General features: G+C 40.4%; 1 protein-coding gene across 1 annotated transcript in view; it reads left to right on the top strand.

Moving 5' to 3' along the window:
* Window positions 1-24,580, top strand: part of pappaa (pregnancy-associated plasma protein A, pappalysin 1a) — a 299,873-nt gene that overhangs the window by 202,951 nt on the left and 72,342 nt on the right. Inside the window, exons 15-17 of the mRNA XM_084693873.1 lie at window positions 1,760-1,943; window positions 10,128-10,329; window positions 10,794-10,980. Coding sequence (XP_084549999.1) covers window positions 1,760-1,943; window positions 10,128-10,329; window positions 10,794-10,980 — 573 coding nt within the window. The remainder of the gene's footprint in view (window positions 1-1,759; window positions 1,944-10,127; window positions 10,330-10,793; window positions 10,981-24,580) is intronic.

The raw sequence follows: 24,580 nt of genomic DNA, 5'->3' as shown, positions 1-24,580 counted from the left end.
GTTATCTTAGCTTCAACCCTTACGACGAACGGGCCCCAGAAGGCTTTGAAGTCAAATCAGAGACAGGTGAAAAACTTGTCGGTAAACTAAACAAGTCACTATATGGTTTGAAACAGTCTGGACGGAATTGGAATAGGGTGTTACACGATCACCTCAGTGAAAATGGATTTACTCAGAATTCAGCAGACAATTGTGTCTACTACAAAGAAAAGGGAAATTATAGGATCATACTGATCATCTGGGTTGATGATCTACTCGTAGCATCTAGGGACAGTGATTCACTCAATGATGTGAAGAAAATGTTGACAAAAATACTGGAAGTATTTTTGATATGTCAGAGTTTGGTATGTTAGAGTGTAAAGCAAGGTCGACACCATGTGAACAGAAATTAAACTTGGATGGTGATGAGGAACTTTGCGATTCTAGGAGATATCGAGAGGTGATAGACAGCTTGATTTATGTAATGACATGTACAAGACCAGTTGGATAGTCAGCAAGCTTTCACAGTACCTATCACAGCCAAAACAACAACACATGGTGGCGGCCAAACATGTTATGAGATACTTGAAATGCACAATCAACAAGGAGTTATGCTATAAGAAAAGTAAAGAGGCACTGAAACTTATGGCATATAGTGATGCTGATTGGGCAGCAGACCTGAAGGATAGACGCAGTACTACAGGGTATTGTGTAGGTCTAACTAAAAAGGGTCCTGTTGTGTCATGGAAATCAAAGAAGCAGCCAACAGTTGCGTTATCTACATGTGAAGCTGAATATATGGCTTTGGCTGCGACTACTCAAGAATGCCTATACCTTATACAACTATTCAATGGAATGGATAGTGAGTGTAAATATGTGCCAGTCAAAATCTTGGAAGACAACCAAGGAGCAATTGCTTTGTCCAAAAATCCTGTAAATCGTCAGAGGTGTAAACATGTTGATATTCGTTTTCATTTTGTTCGATCAGCACTCAATGATGGCAATATAATCATTGAATATTGCCCAACAGCAGAGATGGTAGCAGATGTTATGACGAAGCCTGCAACAAAGTTTAAGCTTGAGCAGTTTAGACATTTTCTTTTTGGAATGTAGCTTAAGCTGCCAAACAAACGTCAAATGTGATATTGTTTTTGTTGTTTTTTTTTTTTTTTTATGTATGTATGATGAGAGCAAGTGGGGGTGTTGATTTGAGTGGGGGTCATATGCTCTCATACAGTAATCTGATTGGACGTTACGTTTTGCTGTATGGTATATAAGTACGTGCACAAAAAATGTTTTTTCTCTTTCCGGTAAAGTAATTCCGATGGCGATGTGTCACTTATTCCTCCGTACATGTGTAGATAAGTAAACCGGTTATCCTACCCTAAGATGTACAACGCAACAATTGGTCCTGATGCCCCTGCTGTTCTCCACCTCCTTCTCAATCTGTTTAGCGTTGAGAGGATTATACAATAGTTGCATATACATAATCTGAAAGGTATGACATGACCTTAGATCAACTATCAGCAGAAACTTGAGCTGCTAAATTGTGCAGTCTGTCGAGTCACTGATATATAATAATGATCTCTTATGTTATTGTGCCACCTGCTTGGTTATTGGTATAGGTGTGTGTGTGTGTGTACATGTGTGTGCGATTGTGTTCTCAAGTGTAGAATTTACACTTTATTGTCCCCAAGGGGAAATTCCTTTCCACATACTTTATCATACAGTTAAACACAAATCCTCCCTCTCACTTGCTCTGTCTGTTTCCCCTTTCCAGGCAGAATCCACTGTGACCATCACATGTGCCAACGGCAAATGGAACAAGCAGGTGTCGTGTGAGCCGGTTGACTGTGGCCTACCAGACAAATACCATGTCCATCCTGCTCACTTTACCTTTCCAGAGGGCACCACCTATGGTAAAAGGAGCAAATTCCAATGTAAAGAGCCTGCTCAGCTTATAGGTAAGACATAATGGTCACACAACAGTTTCACATTCACCAATAGGTATACACACACACAATGAACTGAGGTAGTCTAGGACTCGGCCCCCACATTAAACCCACAAACAACAGGTTAACTAGATAATTCATAGGCAAACTCAGGAGGCACATTTTCTCAGTGTTAGCCAGATGCAAAAACGTAAATGGCATAGGCTAGCAAAAGATCATGGCAAATGCATGTCTTATTTGTAAATATTTATCTGTGTATGCCCGATGAGGGTTTGGGTGCTGTGAAAAAAAATCACTATAAAAGGGTAGCCATGGTTTTGAAAATGTGGGTAACCCCTGCCAGTGTTGTAGTACTCAAGACCAGTCTTGGACTGTTCTGCAGAGACGCTCACTGAGACTGCTGGCACAAGGCCTACATCAAATTATAGGCATTTTGAAAGAAAACTTTTTAAAAAGTAAGCTAGACGTAAGTGAGGCCCGTTTGCAATGGGCCTCTGTACCAAAACTCTTCAGAAATCTCTTCCCCCATTACACAAAGAGATTTTACTAGTAGCTATGTAACATACTGTATGTTTCAGGGCAACGGGTGTTAGTTTCAGTTGCTTGCCAGATTTTGTTTGTGTCAACGAGTCAGGCCACTTAAAGCAATGTAGCTAATGATGAAAATAAAGTTATATTACTTCAACGTTTACTCAGCGTCAGCTGCATACCTCTCCCGACTTAATAATGTTAAGTTAAATGCCGCGGTACCACGCTCCTTAACTTGGGTGAGAGAGAGATGTGAAAGCAGAGACTGAGTACTAGCCTAATGCGCCTCTAAGAAAAAGAAGAAAAAAAATATAGGCTGTTTTGCCTGGCCATAATCACAGCACTACTTTAAGAGTGCACATTTTTAGTTCAAATACAGTTACAGATCAAATCTAACTTATTACCTAGTCAAACCCTACTGCTTGTGTATTTTGATTGGTCTGGTCTTGACTCGGTATCGACCTGCCATGGTCTTGGTCTTGACTCGGTCTCGACCCCTCAAAGTCTTGGTCTTGTCTCGGTCTCGATACACTCTGGTCTTGGTCATGACTTGGTCTTGGTTTAGGTGGTCTTGACTACAACACTGACCCCTGCTGTAACCCAACTGAGAGACATTGTTTTCCTCATGCTCTCTTTCCCATTGTTTCTTTGTCTTACCCATTCACTCTGAATCTTAGTTCTCTCTGTCCCTTTTCTATGACTGCAAAAAACTTACTCAGAGGATAGCCGAACTGGATCTGAGAGTGAGAACCCTCTTAGATATCAGAGACCGAAGACTTTATAGATTCCATGCTACCTAACCCGGAGGCTAAGCTATCGGCTAATGAACCACCCTTGGAATAGGCTTTCTCTCCACCGGCCTAGTGCCGCTGCTAGCCATTTTGGTGCCCTAAGCATAATTCCTTTATGATGCCCCCCCCCCCACCATTGTTTTTGCCAGTTTAACTTTGTATTACTATACATATACCTCAATACCAATGCCTAACATAACAGCAGCATCACAATGTAACACCTATTGAGAGGTGGTGGTTCTCTGCTGTGTATCTGTCCATAAACAGCTGGTTGAGGGTGGTTGATCAGGGCTTGGCAGGGACGGACTGGGAGTAAAAATAGGCCCTGGACTTTGATCCAGAACCGGCCCCCCAGAACCGGCCCCGTATACGCCACCACAGCTGCCCTGCCAATCAGTGTAGCCAGGTCTGCGGTTTTCCCGCGGTATTGGGCTACTTTTGAAGTGTTGACGCGGGTTGATTTTTTTGTCCGCTGGTTCGGGTAGATATATTTTGCATGCAAATTACATTAATATCTTTAACTAGAAATTTATATATTAAATGAAATAATTTATTTATGCCCAAATCCTACCAAACTGACTCCAGATCAGCACATACACACATGGACATGGGGCACGCACACATGCACACGCACAGTGCGTGTGCAGACGTGCCTAATGCACTCAGTCTTCTGAGAAAATCTTCTAAAAACTGGTTTTAATGCTGGCATACTAAGCATTTGGTGTTACTTTGTAGATATTACAATAGATTTGGCAATGAAAGCAATGCTGTTGGACTTTAAAAGCAGTGTATATGGTTTGGCAGGGGCATATTTTGAGTTCTGATATTGGGATGGTTTTGATTGGCCATTGGGCTGGTTTTGTCACACAGACCTGGCAACCCTGCTGCCAATGCATCCACATTCTGTGTTTGATGATGCTAGTTACGGAGTTCCCGACTTAATGCGAGCGCGCAACACGCGCAAGCGTTGGCCTTTATTTCAGCGCAAAATAGTTTTTAGAGCTTCATGTAAAATAAACAGCCGTTTTTCAATTGGTAAAACCTTGTCTAGTAAAGTTGATGTACTTTTGTCTCTTAATTTTTCAGCCCCACCCTTACATTTCTTAGCCTGGTTTTCCAAAACATTTACAACTGAAAGCAGCCAAGGAGCTCTCCACCTTTATTACATATTTTAAAGTAACAGCTAGCTGGCGTCAGTTACTTGTAAAATGCATAGATAATGTTTAACAGTAAAATCTCAATATAGCTTGCACCTAACATATTTACTAACATTGTGCTAACAGTGTGCTAATATTAGCAATAACGTCAGCTAGTTCGAGGTGTATTTATAGGCTAACCATTAAATTAGCAGCACATTTCCCACATTTAACAATGAATAAACATGGACTTACCTGAAAGTGATGCATGGGCATCATCTCGCAGTTTCTTTCTCTTTCTTTTTTCTGCCCCTGACTCCTCGTCTTTTTGAGGCAATTTTCGAATAGTTGACCTAGCCTACTGTCAAAGTTCGTCAGGCCACTGAGATAGGAAAGGGCACCCACGGCGAGCTTGGGAAGTTTTTTTTTTTTTTGGGGGGGGGGCACCATCGTAACTTTTTTTGAGCAATTAAATATATCTCTTGTTCTGCCTATTTTGTGATATACATGCCTAAAAGGTGCCTAATATTTCTATACTGAAATAATATTGGCATTATAATTATTATAACTATGATGATTGTTCAGTTGGCAATTTTTTGGTGCCCCCCCAAGGTCGGTGCCCTACGCACAGCGCGTAGTGCGCGTTATGGGAGCACTGCTGGTAACAAGCAAAAAAAGCGAGGCAGAAACTCTTCCTGCATTACCTCTCCTCTTGTCACACTCAGAAATAGATTCGAACCACTGGGAACTCTCTCTCCCTTGTGTATGGAATCCAAGGCGAAGAGGCACAGGAGTGCTAGCCACGCAGCTAACAAACATGAAATCGCCGACACGCCATGATGGTAGCTACCACACAAATGCAAATGCATCGTCTGCTGCGACCGAAAGTCCCCAATTTCACTCCAAGCCCCTCTCGGACCACTCGGGACGCTATTTAACCCCCTATCAAGCCTAATCAGACAGCAAAATCACAGGATTATCAACAACTAAGTTACGCTAAGACTAGCCCATTAACACTGCTAGCACTAGCCCTATAGAATCTACTGCTAGCACTGACACAGTGGTTAACCTTGGTCCAGCACAAGGTGCTATCAGTGCTAACTTACATAACCTAAGAACGGGCTCCATAGCTACTGATAAGGCAAACGTTGGAAATGCAAACACAACACCACAGATGGCCACTATCTTGATCGGAGATGCCATGACAGCACATGTTAACTGGCACATGTTAAAAGACAGAAAATATTTGTCTTAGCAACACATCTGTCGAAGAACTGTCATCAGAAGTACAAACAATCCTCAACAATAAACCAAACAACCCCAAGATTATCATCCACACTGGCTCGTTTGATATCCTGCACAAAAAACTGGCACTGAGATACTTTAAAAACATTTCACCCAGCTACTGAGCACACTCAACAGATATCAAAATGTATTCACCAGTTGACCGATTGCATTTTTTTGGAGAGGAAAATAAGCCTTCAGTCGACTCTTATCTTTCAACACATGGTTGGCATCAGTCTGTTTGGCACACAAACTGACATTTATCGATAATTTCAATGTGTTCTGGAACTGTGCAGACCGTTTTCAAGCTGACGGACTCCACCCAAACCGTAAAGGGTCTCGACTACTAACAGCAATCATCAGTCACATGCTCCTGACCACAAATCAAGTTTCTCTCCCTATCCCTGTTGTGTCTAAGCTGACTGATGCATCCAAAACAACCTCCCATGGAACAGAACAGAACACTCAAACAGCCTCTTGCTAGGACATGGGCCCTGCACGGATCTTCACCCCCCGGATGAATTCCCTTCTGATGGAACAGCTCAGTGATATAGAGAAAAGCTACGCTAGGACAGCCACCATGCTATTTCATTAGACATACCGGTCATCATCACAAACAGCAAAAGGCATGGTACAAACCAAAAACTTGTGTTAGAAGTCTCACAACTATCTGTATTCTTCCTACAAACTCATCACCCCCTGTTTTATCTGTTAATACCCCATAGATGAAACTGGCCCTTCTAAATGTTAGATCACTAAATAACAAAACATTTCTAGTTAATGATCTGGTCAAAGAAAACAACTTAGACTGCATCTGTCAAACAGAAACCTGGCTAAACAATGACACTGCAACAGCAACTTTGATAGAAACGTGTCCGCCCGATTGCAGCTTTCACCAAGTTTCTAGGAAATCAAAAAAAGGTGGAAGAGTTGCAGCTATTTTCTCATCTAAACTGTTGTTCAAAATCACTGAGCTAGGTGAATTCATATCATATGAATATCTTGCTATAGAGCTCAAAACCGAATCAATACTTTTTGTTATTATATATCGGCCACCCAAACACTTGCTAATATTCATACAAGAATTCTCTGAATTATTATCACTATGTGTCACTAGATATGACAAAGTAGTTTTTAACAGAGACTTCAGAATCCAAATAATAAAAAAGCAGACCCAAGAACTATTGAGCTCTTAAATCTCGACTGTCTCAACAGTCTCCATCGAACTCAACACATAACAGACCCAACACACCGGCACGGAAACACACTAGATCTAGTGATAAAAACTGGACTAAACATCAATAATATTTCAATAACTGATCTACCCCTCTCAGACCATCATTGTATACTTTTTAATGTGAAAATTATCCTAACAAAAACCACAACATAATTCTTAGTCCAAAGAAAACATCTAGATGATAGAGCTATGATAATATTTTCTGAACAATTTGCTCTATATGAGCTAGCAAATCATGAATGCTCTCTGAATGCAGGGTTTTCCTGCATAGAGAACATTTTGGCACACGCCAAAGCCGTTTTCCAGAGCGCCAATGACAAATCCCGAGCGCCAAAGGCAAAAAAAAGTCTGCGATGAAAAAAAAGTAAGGTGCAATGCGTGCAATGCATGCAATCTCCTGTCTTGCCCCCCAATGGTGGAATCAGCTCCCCACTTCCATCAGGGACACTGACTGTCCCCCCACTTTCAAGAAAAGGCTCAAGACACACTTGTTCCGGGAGTACAGCGGCACTTAAGAATGCTTGGCTGGACCTGATGCTAGTTTCCTCAAAGTTCACAATGACTCTTATAGAGAGACTTGCTGCTCTTGTTGGCTAGTTATAACAGATTTAAACTTTTTGTACTCGCTGTGAAATATTATACTGTTGATTGCTCTTCTACAGGTACACTCTTGCACTTTTTGAGTTTCATGTTGTTTAATTGTAACTTGTTTAACTGCATGCTCTTATGGTTCTTCCCTTTGGCACTTATTTGGTTTTTCACAATGTATGCTTCATGTTTTGGCTGCTTGCAATGTTTGGGGTTACCTCGTTGTTATGATCAGTGACCTATGCTCTTTTGTAAAGCTCTTATCCCTTATCCACTACAATATCTACAAAGATACACTAACCACCTATAACAAAACCATCCGTCTAGCAAGGAGAGAATATTTCTCCAACATTATTACAGAAAAGAAATTCTTTTCTCCACCGTTGACCAGCTGCTAAACACTGTCCCTGCCCCCCCTCCATCCTCAGCAGTTAAATGTGAAGAGTTTGCTTTGTTCTTCAAGAACAAAATTACTTTGATCAGAGCTAGTATTATTAATAGTGGGGTTGAAACATAACAAGCAACAAAACCATGAGCACATTTACATGTATCACACTAAGTGAACTTTCCAAAATCTAACTCCACAACCTCAGATATTGATCCTATACCCACAACATTCTTTCAGCGAGTGTTTGATGGTGTCTCAGTCCGGTGCTAGAGATTATAAACACATCCCTTAGAACTGGCGTCTTCCCAGATGCCTTCAAAATAGCTGTTGTAAAGCCCCTATTAAAGAAACCCAAATTGGATAACAGTCTACTTGTAAATTACAGACCAATATTAAACCTTCCATTAATTAGTAAAGTACTGGAAAATATAGTATTAGTCCAATTAAATTATTTTCTTGGAGAAAATAACATCCTGGAAGTCTCGCAGTCAGGTTTCAGGAAATATCACAGTACTGAAACTGCTCTCACCAAAATAGTTAGAGATCTCAGACTCAACTCTGATGCAAATAAAGTCTCTATCCTTATCCTGTTAGATCTCAGTGCAGCATTTGATACCATTGATCATGACATCCTAATCAATAGACTTAAAAAGCTTATTGGGTTCACGGATAGTGTAATGAACTGGATGAAATCATATATCACAGGAAGGAAGTTTTATGTTAGTTTAGGAGACCATAGGTCTAAGAAACATGAAAACATCTACGGGGTTGCTCAAGGAAGCGGCTTACTTTTTTGTCTTCATATGTTACCACTCGGCGACATAATCAGAGAACATAACATAGATTTCCATAGCTATGCGGATGACACAACTATATATATACATCCACTGAACCCAATGATGCAATGGCAAATCATGCAAAATGAAGACAAAACTGAAGTCCTACTATGTGGCCCCAAATCCAAAAGAGATGCTTACTAAGAATCTAGGAGGTTTAACCCTCTGGCTTAAACTAGAGGTGACAAGTCTCAGTGTAATCCTGGACTCAGATTTGAATTTCAACTTTCACATTAATAAAGTGACCAAAACAGCTTTCTTTCACCTGAGGAACATAGCAAAGGTATGACCATTTATAAACCCAAATGATGCAGAGAAGTTAATTCATGCTTTTATATCCAGCTGGCTGGACTTCCCAAGAAAACCACTGAAAGACTGCACCTCATTACAAATTCTGCAGCTAGATTATTAACCAAAACTAAAAGGAGAGAACACATTAGTCCTGTTCTAGCTACTTTACACTGGCTCCCTGTTACCTTCAGAATTGACTTTAAGGTCCTTTTCCTCACATACAAAGCTCTACACGGACAAGGACCTAGCTACATTGGTAACTCTCTTATAAACTACACACCAGCTAGAATACTGCGATAATCAAATGCAGGCCTATTAGAGGTCACCAGTAGCAGTCATAAGAAGATTGGTGATGCAGCCTTTGTCAATTACGCCCCAAAACTATGAAACAATTTACCCATAAATATTAGGGAAGCAACTACGCTAGACATTTGTAAAAGACAGCTTAAAAATTTACTTCTATTTGTATTTATTTTTTATTGTTTTTTGTTGTTTGATTACTGTTTTTTTGTATTTGAGTGACCGCAGATAGATTGCGGCTACTCTGGGTTGTTATATGTTTTGGAAACTGCAAAGGCAAAAACTGCGGCTTATATGTGCTTATAGACGATTACTATATTTCATCGTACCTAGTCAAACCAACAGTGGTGGGAAATCACCCATTTTTGTGATTCAAAAGAAGTGAGGTTTGAGTCCTCTCCGGTACAAAAGGGTTAGAGTCCCTGAACGAGTTCTTGTGTTTCAAAAGAAGTGAGAGGTTTGAGTCCTCTCCGGTACAAAAGGGTTAGAGTCCCTGAACGAGTTCTTGTGTTTCAAAAGTAGTGAGAGGTTTGAATCCTCTCCGGTACAAAATATCACTTGTATCATTGTTTTTATTATTATTGTTTATTGTTTTTATTGATTTTATGTAAAGCACATTGAGCTGCAATTCTTGTATGAATTGTGCTATACAAATAAATTATTATTTTTATCTTGCTGTCCCTCACTCTCTTTCTGCCTTTCTTGTTTACCCCTTTTTGCACTTGTCTTTTTCCCACTCCCTCATTCTTAATATCCCTGTCTTACTTTCTCTCTATTTGTCCTACTTCCCCTTCCCCCCTTTTCCTACTCCTCCCAGGTACAAACAACACTCTCACTTGTCTGGAGGATGGCCTGTGGTCCTTTCCGGAGGCACTGTGCGAGCTGCGTTGTCCAGCTCCAGCCCCTGTGCCTAACGCTGTCTTGCAGACTAAGCGCTGCAATGAAACCGGTCTCAAAGTGGGTTCCCTCTGCAAGTACAAATGCAAGCCAGGCTACCATGTCAAGAACAAACCCAAGAGGTAAACGCTGGAGCGCTCAGTTCAATTACTGCTGTTGGGGCTTTATTTACTGCAGACATACAGGAAGGCTTGGGATTTGGGCCTGGATCCATTTTAAATTCAATTAAATGTTACTTGTCTCATTGTTTGTCTTTTGCTTAATAGCCAACAAGGATGGGATTGGAGCCCAATTCTTTTTGTTGTCTGTTATAATGAAATTGGATTAAATTGCGTAATTGTTAGTGTGCTGCCAAATATCCGATAAGATTAAATATGTAAGGATATAAAAGCAAATACAGTGGCTACATAACCACTTTAAATCACATACAACATTTACATTAGAGTTTTAGGATAGAGGAAACAGTCAAACAGTGACCTGTTTTTTTGGTTCTTAATGTAATGTGTTCTTAAAGTAATGATTCAAATAATACAATTTTTGTTTGTGGCTACAATTGCCTATTACCGCTTGTCCTCTTACCTTCCAGGCGTGCATTCAAGCGGCAGTGCACAGAGGATGGGAGTTGGCTGGAGGGGGAGTGTGTGCCGGTGACCTGTTCCCCCCCTCCACCGGTTTTCCATGGCATGTTTGAGTGCACCGCCGGCTTCCGCTTCGACAGCACCTGCCGCCTCAACTGTACATCCCCCAGCACCGCCGATGCCATCAACCACACGGTGAGACCACTGCACGCCCCATGCAAGCAGGTCTGTCTTTCTCTCTCTCTGCTCGTCCCCCTTATTGTATGTTCTGTGTCCGTTTGCTGTGGGTATTACATAGTGACTGTGTACTTCTGTGTCTGTCTGTAGGGTGAGAAAATATATATTAGGCACTGACATGCTGAAGGTCATTGCACATGTGAAAAAAAAGTCATTTTGTACTATTCTGCCGTGCAAAGGCTAACCGCAGTAGCAATTTTTTTTTCAAAAATTGGATTCAATTAAATTGAATTCTCTATCTGTTTTATCTTGTGACAAAGTTTCAGAGTCCAATCTTGCTCCTTGCTCCTCAAAAAAAGGGGTAGAAAGAATCGCAGAAATTGCAAAATCACACTAAAAACCGAGGCAACCCGTAGTAAGTGTAGTTACGGCGCTCTGTATCTGTTTGCCCCTACATTGGATGCACTTACTGTGGTCTACAAATGATTCTACTGGTCCATATTTTGAGCTCATTTACCACTCTTGCCTGAATGAAATTGCATCTAGAGGGAAAAGAATACTGGAACTCGCACTTAAAAGAAAATATCCAGATAATGGCATGTAATGTTATGCTAATGAGCTACAAAACCAACCGCGTATTAACTGTGCTAAACCCACTGGTGATAAGCTAGTAAACTCAAGCTAGCTAACGTTAGGTGATGACTAGCGTATTTCACTTTCATTTCTTTCAAGGTCTTCAGTGTTCTTTTGCTTTAGTTCATTGTATAAAATACTGAAGACAATGATCAAAATGAATTATTTACCATGGCAAAAAAAACACAATTATTAAATACATTTACAAAATATTAAAAGAGTCAAAATAGTTTGTTTTACTGAAAATACAAAGAAAACTGCAAAAACAACATGTAGTTACTGCACTTAGCTTCTGCATTACCTGTATAGCTATTTACAGAAATCAAAAGGCAGAGTGAAGTATCTGCATTTTTGGGGTCGTGGGTCAAATCTGTGGCTGTGTTTTTTTATGAATAAATATTACTTAAAGGTCACATGATATGCTGCTTTTTGATGCTTTTATATAGGCCTTAGTGGTCCCCTAATACTGTATCTGAAGTATCTTTCCCGAGATTCAGCCTTGGTGCATAATTACAGCCGCTACGAGCAGTCCCACAATGAGCTTTCCTCAAGACCATGCGCTAATGGTTACAATGGATGTATCGCAATGGCTCGTAGTCCCGTTGCTGTAAGATGCCTTGAATTTTCCCAATTCTCATCTCACCCTGGTTTGCAGAGGTGCACACTGGTGCATGGTTATCCAAATAACAAAGAAGTGTACAACACTCGAGTTACAGCATGTGTATTCACACACATACTTGATGCTACATACCTTTACATTAGCGACAGTAACTGTTAGCTACAGACCTAATGTTACAGCCACATTCTAAGGGTAGCAAGCTCGGTAACCATATACAGTAAAGCAACACAATTATATAGCGTTAGTTAACTTACTTGTCCGAGGTTTGTAGCTGGACCAAGGAGAGTTAGTACTGGTCCTGAATTTTATTTCAGAAAGGCCACCTTTGTATTAGCTCAAGTTGAGGAAACAATCATGGCTGAAATGTTTGGCGCAGACATACAAAAGTTTGGGAAAACTTTGTGTCTGCGCATTTCCAGAGAAAATAAATACATGAGCTGTATCTACTACCGTGCACTTATGCACTTCGAGCACTGACTTTCAGTGCTTAGGGCGCATCACTCACAAAACCAGCAGAATTCAGTGCACTGAAAGTACCCGGATGGTGCACTGCAAATGGTCCAAAAAAACAGTGTATAATGATGGACACTACTCGCCCTAAATGGGCGCCATCTTGGCTACGTAGCGGAAGAGGAGGAGCCCTTTCGGCAGCTTTTTCCACTTGGGGTGGAGAAGCGCGTTCATTTAGGCGGGTTTTGCGGGTGTCGCGAGCACATTTGCGTCCGTCACTTCCGCCAAGTGTTGAACGCAAGTGTTCCATTTGAGACAGCACTTATCAGCAACGGAGTGCACTGAATATGTAAGTGCACTGTTTTGCAGTACACTGTATTGCAGTGTACTTTGTAAAGTGTGCGGTAGTAGACACAGCCTGGGTCTTCACTGTAAAAATACTTTTGTTTTCCTTTGTACATCCAAACTGAGCAAATGTAACGCTTCGTTCGTTTGCAAGCCATGATGTCTCTCGAGGATTAAAACACTTGCACAGTCATTGCTCAGTTTCTCATGGGCGGGCCAGATTATCTGGGCGGGCAAAGCAGAGATAGATTTTAGTAAAAAGGGAATTATAGTTCCACCCTCAAATATAAATGGTGTTGTAGTAGAGCGGGTCACAACATGCACATATTTGGGTGTTGAAATAGATAATAAACTGACTTTTAATGAATGTGCACAAAATAAGTCCAAAAAGTTGCAGAAGTGGATGTTTTTTCGGAGGAAACTTAACCATTTTAGAATGGACAGCTGTATTATTCAGATGTTTTAAAAAGCTCTCTTGCCGAGTGTCTTATCTTTTGGTCTTATTTGTGCCTTTGGTAACATGTATATTAAGGATCAGAATAAATTGCAACGAATAGTCAAAACAGCCAGTAAGATTATTGGAGTTGATCAGGTATCTGTAGCCCAATTGTACAACAATCTTAGTCTTAAAAACACAAAACAAATTATAAATTATTCAACCGACCCTCTTCATCAGAATTTCATAAAAAGCAACCGGTCAAGTGGCAGACTACTGCAAAGGAAAATTAGGACCACAAGGTACAGCAATTCTTTTGTGCCTACAGCAATTAGACTGTACAACAATCAGCTAGCATTCAGCTAGTTTATTTTCTATTTTCTTATATATTACATATGTTACGATGTTAACAGTTTTTGTATTTAAAGGGGTGATTGCCAGTTTTTTGTGGGTATTTCACACGGTTCCGTAACGTCTCCGAATAGGGTATGTAACATTGTTTGGGTTGAAAATGGCCCGGGTGCTGTTCTATGCCCCCTGATAGATCCTCTGAAATGTTCGCGGGAAAAAACACTAGCTTTTCTCCTTTTATGGTATGCTCATAAATATTTAGATGATTGGGACAAGCTGATTGGTTGTGAAACTGGGGAGCAAAAACGCAACACGGCCAACAGCAGCACTCACTGAAACACCAAAGGTGGAGACTTGAAATAAAAACGCGCAAATAAATCTATTGTGTCTACACAACACTGTTTTCAACAGATTGACTACATATCATTTGAAATGATAACGTTAGTTGTTTCCACTTCTGTTGTCGAAGCAAACTGGATTGACTTAGGTGGGTAGAACGTTAGGCTACAGCTTAGCAACCAAACTATAGAGTATCATGATTCAATTCAGCTTCAGTTAATTAGCTCTAGATATCTTGCTGAAAAATAACCTGACAAAGATCTGGACAAACATGCATCGTGAATTGTAGATTTACATAACACGGATTATTTATTTGAATGAAACACGGTCAGGAACATGAAACAACGTTAGTCCCATTGCCAATAAACTAGGCTAAATCATCACACATTCTACCTATGGTCTTGCGTTAGCAAGCTAAACTAATTTACATGCCTACAGTCTAGGTGTTTTCGCTACCTAGCTGGTCTTGCATTCCTTGCAAATCAGCATTAATAAAAAGCAGATGAGCTGGAGTCTAGCTAACATTGACTAGACGGGCATGGCTGATGTTTGTCTATACTATAACGTAGAAGATCCCTGTGCAGTTCCACCCTCGACACATTTGCGCAAACCATTTCACCAAGGACAGTTTTGAAAACCTGGGACAATGTGAAGCAGGATTTGCTATGAAGCTGTTGCTGAAAAGAGGTGCGTTTCGACCTTACATTCATCACAACCGCAAATTGTAGTATGATTTTGTTGGTCACAGTTAGTGCAATGCTAATGTATCCTGTATTCAGCACCTGCCTTTTTCCAGTTCTTTCGAATAGATAATCTAGTCAGGCATTAGCAATAGGCCAGACTGCTATTCGTTTTCTGGCTATTTTTTCGGAAGCTTCCCTTCTAATGCTGACTACTGCTAGTCCAGCTAGAGTCATTTGCTAAGTAAAGTATGTTGATGTGTTGAAACGTATTTAGCATTCTACCTATGCTAGATACAGGAGACGTTAGCATTGCTAATAACTGTTAGCAACAAAATCATACTGTACTTACAGCTTGCGGTTGCAATGAGCCTACGGTCGGAACAGCACCTTTTTTCAGGTTCAGCTTCTTAGCAAATCCTGCTTGAAATTGTCCAAGGTTGTCAAAACTGTCTTGGGTGAAATGTTCAGAGCAAATGAATACTTGAGTGTCGAACAGCAGCCATGCCTGTTGAATGTTTGGCTACTTGGGAAGACTGTGTTAGCCTTCCCTGTAAAGCCCGGAACAAAGCATTTACGACCGTGGTCCATTTTCAATATCCTTGTTATAATTCAAAACATTCTTCTTTGTAATTCCTTAGAAGTAGCCTACACAGAGCAGCGCGCAGCCAAACTAGTATCGGAGATCAACGCTACCTCGGGCTGGTCTGGATGTCAATTTTGGGGCGTGACAAAGATAAATACCAGAGCCAAAAAAGGACGTCAGTCCGGTGGCTTTGTTGAAAAGCTAGCGTTTTACAGCCAAATGTTTTCTTTTCGAGATTTGCATAGGAAAGAGGTGTCAATGGACTTTGATATTCACTGTATGTTCATTTTACCCACCGAACTGTCGTTATTCAACTATGACAAGGTGAATTTTTTGCAATCAATCACCCCTTTAAGGCTTTTGTATTTATGCATTTATGTTTTTATTTGTATGTAGCAGGCTATCTAACAATGGAGCATGTAATGGTGACCATATGAAGTTCCTACTTGTGGATATAAAGTTGACCTTGACCTTCAGAGAGGGAAGGTAACCTTCCTCCTTGTGATGTTACAAGGAGGAGATTTTCAAACCGAGCATTTGAGCTTTCATTTTCTCAAAGGCGGAGAAGAACACCCAGGGCTTGGTTTACACCGATCGAAATTTCTAGCCACTGGGGGACCAAAGGCAGGCTAGGGGAACTCATAAAGTTTTCATGTCAAGTGACCTTTAATTAATATATGTTCAATCAGTGCACTACCACTAATCTACCTACATCTGGCTGGATTGTCAAAGAACTTTGATGTCATTTTTCTCAGTTTCACTGTTTGCGTACTTACTGCGGTTAGCTTTTGCATTATATGTATTGTATGAGGCATAGAAATACTACATTTACATTTAGTCATTTAGCAGACGGTCTTATCCAGAGCGACTTACAGTAAGTATGGGACATTCCCCCCGAGGCAAGTAGGGTAAAGTGCCTTGCCTTGACACAATGTAATTTGGCATGACCGGGAATCAAACTGGGAACCTTCAGATTACAAGCCCGAATCCCTGACCGCTCAGACTCCCACCTGATTTGTCCCTACAGACAAATACTACTTTACTCAGCAGTAGCTGCTAGCTGTTGTGAATAGATATGGTCATGCCAGTGGTAGTGTTTTAATGAGAGAATCAGTGGGTGTTCTGATCTGGATAAATGATTAATTCACAGAAATCATGTGCGCTCACTTTCTCACAAATTCTTTGAATACACTCCCTCACTCCCACCCCACTCAGTCACCATTGTCAAGCCTAGTAAATGAGATAATTGGTGGCCAAGCCGCGAAGCAGCGAAGCCACCTCAAGTGTTTCTACCTATTCTTATTATTATTGGGTGTGGTCACACCTTTGGCGAGCACAACCATTGTTCTCTCACATATATATTTATTATTTTTATTATTATTTTCCCACCCTTAAAAAAAGATGAATATTTGCACTACGTAGACAATGTCGATATCGAAATGGTCGTCATTTATCAAGTGGCGAAAACGAGACCCAATGTAAATGCTGGTGATGTGACGATGACTATAATTAAATGTATAATGCAATATCGTTGACAAATCTAAACGAGACGAAATGTGGTTTACAAAATAAAAACGAGACGAAATGTTATAACGCTATTTCGTCTCGTTTAGTCGCGTTACTATAATTAGCTAACTCATGAGGCTGTGCTTAATGTGTCTAATTTTAACATTAGCTTTAGAAGTTAGCGTTAAACGTTTGCCACTGGAGCTGAAACCGACTGAGAGTCTGAGACAAACGTGTGTGAGTAGCATGTGTGTTTGTGAGAGAGTGTAAAGTGGGTTACCATGTGTGACTAATGTGTGTAGCTACTGTGTGTGTGCGTGTGTATTTGTTTGTATGAGAGAGTCTAAAGTGGGTTCTTTCTACCTGACTGACTGCATGTGTACTAAGCATCCTTTGTTGGCCAAATACTGTAGCTAGTTTTGTCATTCACATAGCAATCACTGTGAACTGAATTTGGCATCAACAACATGACTTTGAATACCTTATTCTAGACTAATAGGCCTACATTAAACAAATGGTTTTGGCATTGACATGCTTCTTGAGACTACTGCTTAGACTACTTCTGTTTTGATTAAAAAGAGACCAAAATACAATTTTCATTCACTTAAACTAGACTACATCAGTTTTCGTCGACTAAAACTAGACAAAAATAGTAATGGATAAGTCTTACTAAAATAAGACTAAAATGCTAAAATAAGACTTTTAGTCGACTGAAACTTGACTAGACTAAAAAGAGTATGAACGTGACTAAAACGAATAAAAACTCAAATGACAGCTTGACACAAAGACTAAAACTAAAATTAAAACAGGCCGCCAAAAACAACACTAGTGAGAAGAGAAGGATTTAAGGAGGGTGTGATACTTATCAAGGTCCAGACCATCTTTGGACTTGCGCCATCTCCTCTCAACTGCCCGAAGGGTGGACCGTTCTTCACGAATAACATCCGTAAGCCACGGGCAGGAGGGAGAAGATCATGCAGGCCTGGTTGACAGGGGACAGAGAGTCAAGTGATGCAGTTAACGTGGTTAACAAGGATTCGGTGGCGGTGTTAGGGGGGTGGGACGCAAACTTCAATGGGAGGGAGGATTTTACAATAGAGGAGAAATGGGAGGGAGATAGGGAGCGGAGGTTGCGCCGGAAAGTTACAAGGGGAGGGGATGTAGGAGGGGTTGGAGGGAGAGAGACAGAATTGGATAAAGTACTGATCAGAAATGTGCAGTGGGGTTAGAGAGGTTAAGACAGTGATACAGTTATGTGTCAGGATGAGGTCTAGCTGTTTGCCTGCCTTGTGGGTCGCCGGTGTGTTCAGCAGCGTCAGGTTGAAGGAAGTCAGGAGAGACAAGAAGTCCCCGGTTGAGCTGGGTGAGTGAGTGAAGGAGTGGTTGACGGAGAGAGCAGCTGGAGTTGCAGTGTTCTCTGGGCGGATCCATGTCTCTGTCAGCGCAAGGGCATGAAGAGAAGGGTGAGATGCAAACGCCGGGATGAAGCCTGCCTTGTTCGCAGCATATTGGCAGTTCCAGAGCCCTAAAGAAAGAGAGAGGGCAGGTGGAGAAGATCTGGATAGGTAGTGAAGGTTAGAAATTGACCATATATACTTTGTGACATATCTACGGGTAGTGTAATGAACAGGAATGCTAAGGAAACACATGCTAGCAATGAATAAGTTCTAGGTAGAAGATAATATAAATAGGGTGATACTTATCAAACGAGGTTATCTGGCCCCGTCGGACTCCCGCAGGTAGACTCCCTGTCTTTGTTCGACCGAGTCTTTGTGCACCGAGGCTGCCTCTGTAGTGCCAGCTGACAATGACTCTAATTATGTAAACAAAGCCAGGGTCTCACGCGGCGGCGAGTAGCCGCTCTGGATAGCTTCTGTCTCTCAGCTCTAACCAGACCAGTGTTGGGTGTCACGCGTTACTGTAATTAAATTACTTATCCACTGAAAAAGTAAAGTAAGGGATTACTGTTCATTTTTAGGTAATTTAATTACAGTTACTTGTAATGTACTTGCGTTACATACCTACTGTAAATTAATCAAACAGTTCTGTATGAATCAATATTGAATTAAAATCTAAATGTATCGTTTTAGGGTCAAACTAAACGCTGCCTCTTTAAAATCGTTAGCTGTAATGCAGTTGCACGTGAGACGCGAGTTTTTGCTGCATAAGCGCGGGATCTAGCGGTTTGAAGTGGAAGATTTCGGACTCGGCAGAAGCAAGTAGCTCCAGCTGTTTTACCAAATGAAAATATTCCAAGTACTTTACCTTTTTGTCACAGGTTAATAAGAACTTTAATGTCAAGTGCAAGCTATGTCCTGGGGAGAAAAAACGATACGTGGCTGCGGCTAGCACAAGTAACCTCCTGAAGCACCTCACAAGGCAGCATTGACAAACAGTTGAGTGATCTATGTTCATCAGAATCAGAAAGGGTTTTGAAAGCCATGAAAGTTTGCACAGACTAGGAATATACTTTGGTATCGGCAGATAACACCTCAGCAACACCTGTTAAGCAGGCAAAACTTGATTTTACATCGCCATTGCAGAAAGTGTTTGAAGGTGAGCTTAAAAAAATTATTGCAAACTAGATTGCAGAAAGAGATGCTACTGCTGCGTACTGTAGAATCCTGTGATGTCATGTTTAACTTTAAGTTAAGCTTTTGTGTTATGCACATATTGTTTGGTAACTAAAGATGAAAGAAGGTTAAACGTGTTACTAAAATGTTAAGTATTAGTAGGCTATGTTTTAAAAAGGAAAAAGGCTAAACTGTTCCAAGTTTGACTTGTATTTAATTATTGAAATACTTTCCTTTCTGTTGTCTATCCAGTCAAGGTTTATAGGGATTGTAAGAAGTAATGCAGTACATTACTTATTGAGTAATTAAATGACTTTTCAGACAGAGTAATTACAAAAGTAATTTAAATACAATATTGATGAAGTAATTAGTAATTAGTAATAGATTACTCTTTTGAAGTAACTTACCCAACACTGACCCAGACACAAGATTTAGCAGAAAAACAACACAAACTACAAGTTTAAAGTCACTTACTTAGTCAGGAGACAGTCACAATGCACACTCAGTAAAAACACTATTCGCTCGTTCAGGCTTAAATTAAGTTTTTGTGGCAAAAAGTGCCTTCTGTCGATGAAGGGTACTCAGTGCTAGCCTACGTCACAACGCGTCAGCACACGGTAGAGACGTTCTCACACGCAAATTGGAGCTTGTATTATGAGTGAAAAATGCCACCCCAAAAAATTACCATCCATTGGGCTTTGTTGAGAAAGAGATTTTGAGTGGAACTCTCTGATTTTGGATTTAGGTCATGAAAGTCTTTGTTATTTGAGCGAGTGCGGGTCGCCCGTTAGACCGCCTAGTCTTAGGCGGCAGCCATGCTAGAAAGCGTCATAGTAGCGTTTTCGGAATGTTATAGTTTGGTCAATTTACACAAAAAAACAGAAAGAGGGAAATGTTATGACGATATGACTATTGTGAAGACAGCCAGGTGGTGAGATTTTAATGTAGGTTGCTGTAAAAACTTTGATTTGTTTGCTACGTGAGAGCCCCGTCAGCCTCCATTGACAATTGCGACAGCTGTTGTCGATCTACGTCTGATGAGTATTTTCTTAATTTAGTTAATTAAGGGTCAATTCTACATCAAAAGGGAGGGCAGTGTTTTAAATATATACCGATTACGAAGACAGCCAGCGGGTCAGCATATTTTTGTGATTCGTGTAAAACTTTGAATTTGAGTGAGGCCACGTCTTGTTTTGACATTAGCCTCAGAGTCAGACTCGGCTCGCCCACAGGCAGTGTGTAGTAGGCTACTGTCTTCAATGACACAGCTATGGCTAAACTTTATTATGTCAAAAGAAACTTTCTCATTTCCGGCGCTTTCAAACAATCAATGAAGTGTGGCTGACAACAGCAGGTAGCTTGCCTTTAGCAAACTTCTTTTGAATTAGCCATGTCCCCCTAAATTAGCCATGTCCCCCTAAATTAACGTGAAAGTTATTTAAGTTTTGGGAGGCATGTTTTCAGTTAGCAGACGGTACTTTTTGAATCACAATTCCGTCTGAAATACTGCCAGTGACAACGTTGTTACAATAGCTTGTTTCAAAGGGGGTTTGCTTGTTTCAAAGGGGGTTCTTGAGTAGGCTAAATGCTTAAAAATATCACTAGATGGGAAAAAACTTAAGGGGATGAACCCACCTGCAACCGATGCAAGCGAGCACACCCTACAATTTCCCCAGAAATTGAACCCTGTCTAGTTGGGTGTGCTTTGCCTTCGGCAAGGGCAGAATCTTTGTTCTCTCACATATACATTATTGTGAGAATGCTGCATTCTCACTATTGTTTTCCTGTTTCTCTTTATTATTGTTGGAATGCTGCTTCAGCATTCCAAGTATTGTTCTTTGAATCTTTATTCAACTTCTTCATATTCTTATTCTTCTTATTCTATTTCTTCTGTGACACCTTTCAGCACCTTCAACTCTTCAGCTGTTAGAAACGCCTCCAAGCGTGGTGAACTGTGGGAAGGCGAACGATGGCAAGCGATTTGCGTTGCTGCAGTGGACACGCACTGTTAAGTCCGATATATGCTTCTGCGTTTTTCGAAAAACGGACACATGGGAACGCCCTCGTCTCTGCTGAACACCCTCTACGGGCTCTCTGTCAGAGAGCTCGGAGAGCTTGACGTGCACCTCCTGAATTTTCTAACTATCCGTCGTAATTTCGTAGAGCTACGGAGACCTACGGAGACCCCCCTTGGCTGTGATTGGTCAGTATTAAGAACCGCTTGCGTCAGGAGCGGGGTTGCCGTGATGAGCAGGATGAACAAAATTGTTTGAGCGCCATTGCTGTACGTTTTTACAATTCTTATTTCAGTTAAACGGTACATGTAAATCAGCATCTGAATTCAAATGTGACGAGAAATGGGCAGTGTAGTTGCTGAAAATGTGCATATTTTATTGATGAAAAGGTTCATTTGTAAATTTGCTCCGACTTCTCGGTAACCAGGGTAAATAAACACTCGACGACGTCTTACAAAAAACCATTGCGCCACCTACTCTTCTGGAGGTGAATTGTTTTCAGCACCCACAGCCGACGGAGAACCATAAACGCAGTCTATCCGTCCGTATCCGTGCGCCCGCCCATCCGTAAACGGAGACGCAGAAGCATATTTCGGCCTTTAGAGTGGAGGGGAGCTTCGGATGTTGTTGAAAAAAACATTTGTAGTTTGCCAGCATTGCCATAATTTTCGCTCTTCATGCCTAGTTGTTGTGTGTTGGAGCAGGGAAACATCTAAAACATGCAGGACAGGGGGTCCCTGGGGACAGGGTTTAGAACCACTGGGTTAAAGTAAAGTTTATTTACCCCCTTAAATAAATGTTAAAAATAAAAATTAGTTTTCGATTACTTATTTATTGAACTTATATTTAAGTTCAACTCTACTTTTACTGAACATCACACTTAGTGGGAGCAGTGATGCTGTCCTTTGGATTTAAGGATGGCTGACATGTCAGGAGAAAGTTTGGTGGTTGAGACACGAAGGACTTCTCAAAGATGGCTATCAGTAATTCTAGTTCTCAGTCTGCTTTTGTTCAGATTTAAAAGAGAAAATGTTGGTTCACATCTGTATGTTGAGCCGAACAGGCTCATCATTCTTTTTGCGTGGCGTCTCATCAGAGGAAACTTGGCATTATTCAAACTCTGATAAAATTCAGGTAGGGAAAGAAGCTGATGTTGACTCTTCAGAGAATCCTCACATTGCATTTCAATCAGTTCTAACTGCAGACTCTCTTCCAGTTCTTCTGCATCCACCAGGAAGGGGGTCGAGAACAGCTTGATTTGTTTTTCAAAGACATGAACATCTTGGAAACGCTGGTTGAATTCTGTCACAAGAGATGCAATCACAGACCCATATTCCTCCTTTTTAGCAGAAAGGTCAGCCTTCGGAAAAGCAGAATTAGCAGTATTAAGGAAGTAGGCCCACATCTACTTTCGGAAACGGTAGTCTACTATTTTACTGAAGCATTAGCATCATGACATTAGCCTCTGTTGCCCGCTCAAAACACAGACTACAGCGGTCTTTGATGCATCTGTTTTCAATTGTTAAAATAAACATTCCTCACAAATACATTTTCGTTGTAGGATTTATTATGACATTATATTTCAAGTAAACAATTTGTGGGTGAAATTATCATTACCTGTGGTTTCAAACCAGTGTTGCTCACTGCAACGCTGTAGCCTAGTCTAGTAGCTAGTAGCTAACTAAAACATCTCAATAGGTGAACAATAGGTGAAACTATCTGACTAGTGACTACTAACCTGAACTCCATTGCCACAGCCTAAACTTTGTCAATCTGTTCATGAAAATCATTATTGCAGCCTAAACCTTACAGGGGAACGTTAAATCGAATTCAAACAACGCAATCGCTACCAAGAGAACCCTTATGAAAAATAAGTATACTTCAAGTATGTAAGTATACTTAAGTATAAAAAGTATACTAATATCATGGTACTTAAAGTATACTAGCAGTGTACTTATTTATATACTATTTTTGTACTAAGTAAACTGAATTGGCCCACTTTTTAGGTCATTTAGTACACTTTAAAGTACACTTATAGTGTATTTTAGGTTCACTTTAGAATACTGTAAAGTAGCCTGTGTAGTGCAATTTTAGTTTATGAAGTATACTTCCTAAAGTACTTCAAAGTATACCTTTGAATACTCTAAAGTAACCTGTGTAGTGCACTTTCAGTTCATGAAGTATAATTCCTTAAGTACGTCAAGTTAACTTTGGAATACTTTCAAGTGCACTTTCAATTAATGTAAGTACTTCGAGAAGTAAACTTAATGAATGTACATTTACTATGATTTACTAATATACTTAAATGTTTAGGGGCCCCTCAAACTCCGCTGATCTTGCGTCACTTGACGAGAACGTGGGCCATCACCAAGTGACATTGCAGATTAATAGCTGTAAGAAGCTAATTACTGTGTATACACTCATGTTTTAAAAATCCAGTTCTTCTGATCAAACGTAACAGACATTTAACTTATGGTTACAATGGTAAACCAGCACAACAATGACAATTACCACGCAACAAAACAATGCATTCTAAGCAGACACATTTAAAAAACGAAATTCATGAAGTTACATTTGTATTCCGAACAAACAGCAAACTTATCAGCACATTTTAACACTATTTACTGCCTTGCATCATGGGAATTGACCAGCCAATGAGCCACGAAATCTAAATTTTTTCACTGCATTTCAATGCATAATGCAACCCTTCTGCTTCTTTCTCAAGTAGCTTTTTTCCATTAATACTCCAATTAATAATTGTTAGTATTAGAGTATAAGGCATCAAAATGTTTTGGCAGTAATTAAGGATTAAGTTTCAGTACCAAAAAAGATTCAATGTGCAATGCATAATAGATTTTCCTAGACATAAATAATTAGAATATACAAGATGGATCTACATTTTGTTTACCTGTAATGTACTTTAAAAGTATTTTGACTGTTTTTGCTTTATAATAATAGAAAACGTACATCCCACTCCAGAAGAAATGTATACCATTTTCAGTTTTGAAGCATACTTCTTGAAAGTATATCAAAAGTGAACTATTTTCCAAGTATACTTCTTAAAAGTATGTCAAAAGTGAACTAT

The sequence above is a fragment of the Hypomesus nipponensis genome, chromosome 27 (assembly GCF_054491055.1).
Source record: "Hypomesus nipponensis isolate SF chromosome 27, ASM5449105v1, whole genome shotgun sequence".
Lineage (NCBI taxonomy): Eukaryota > Metazoa > Chordata > Actinopteri > Osmeriformes > Osmeridae > Hypomesus > Hypomesus nipponensis.
This window is presented reverse-complemented; position numbering and strand designations above follow the sequence as displayed.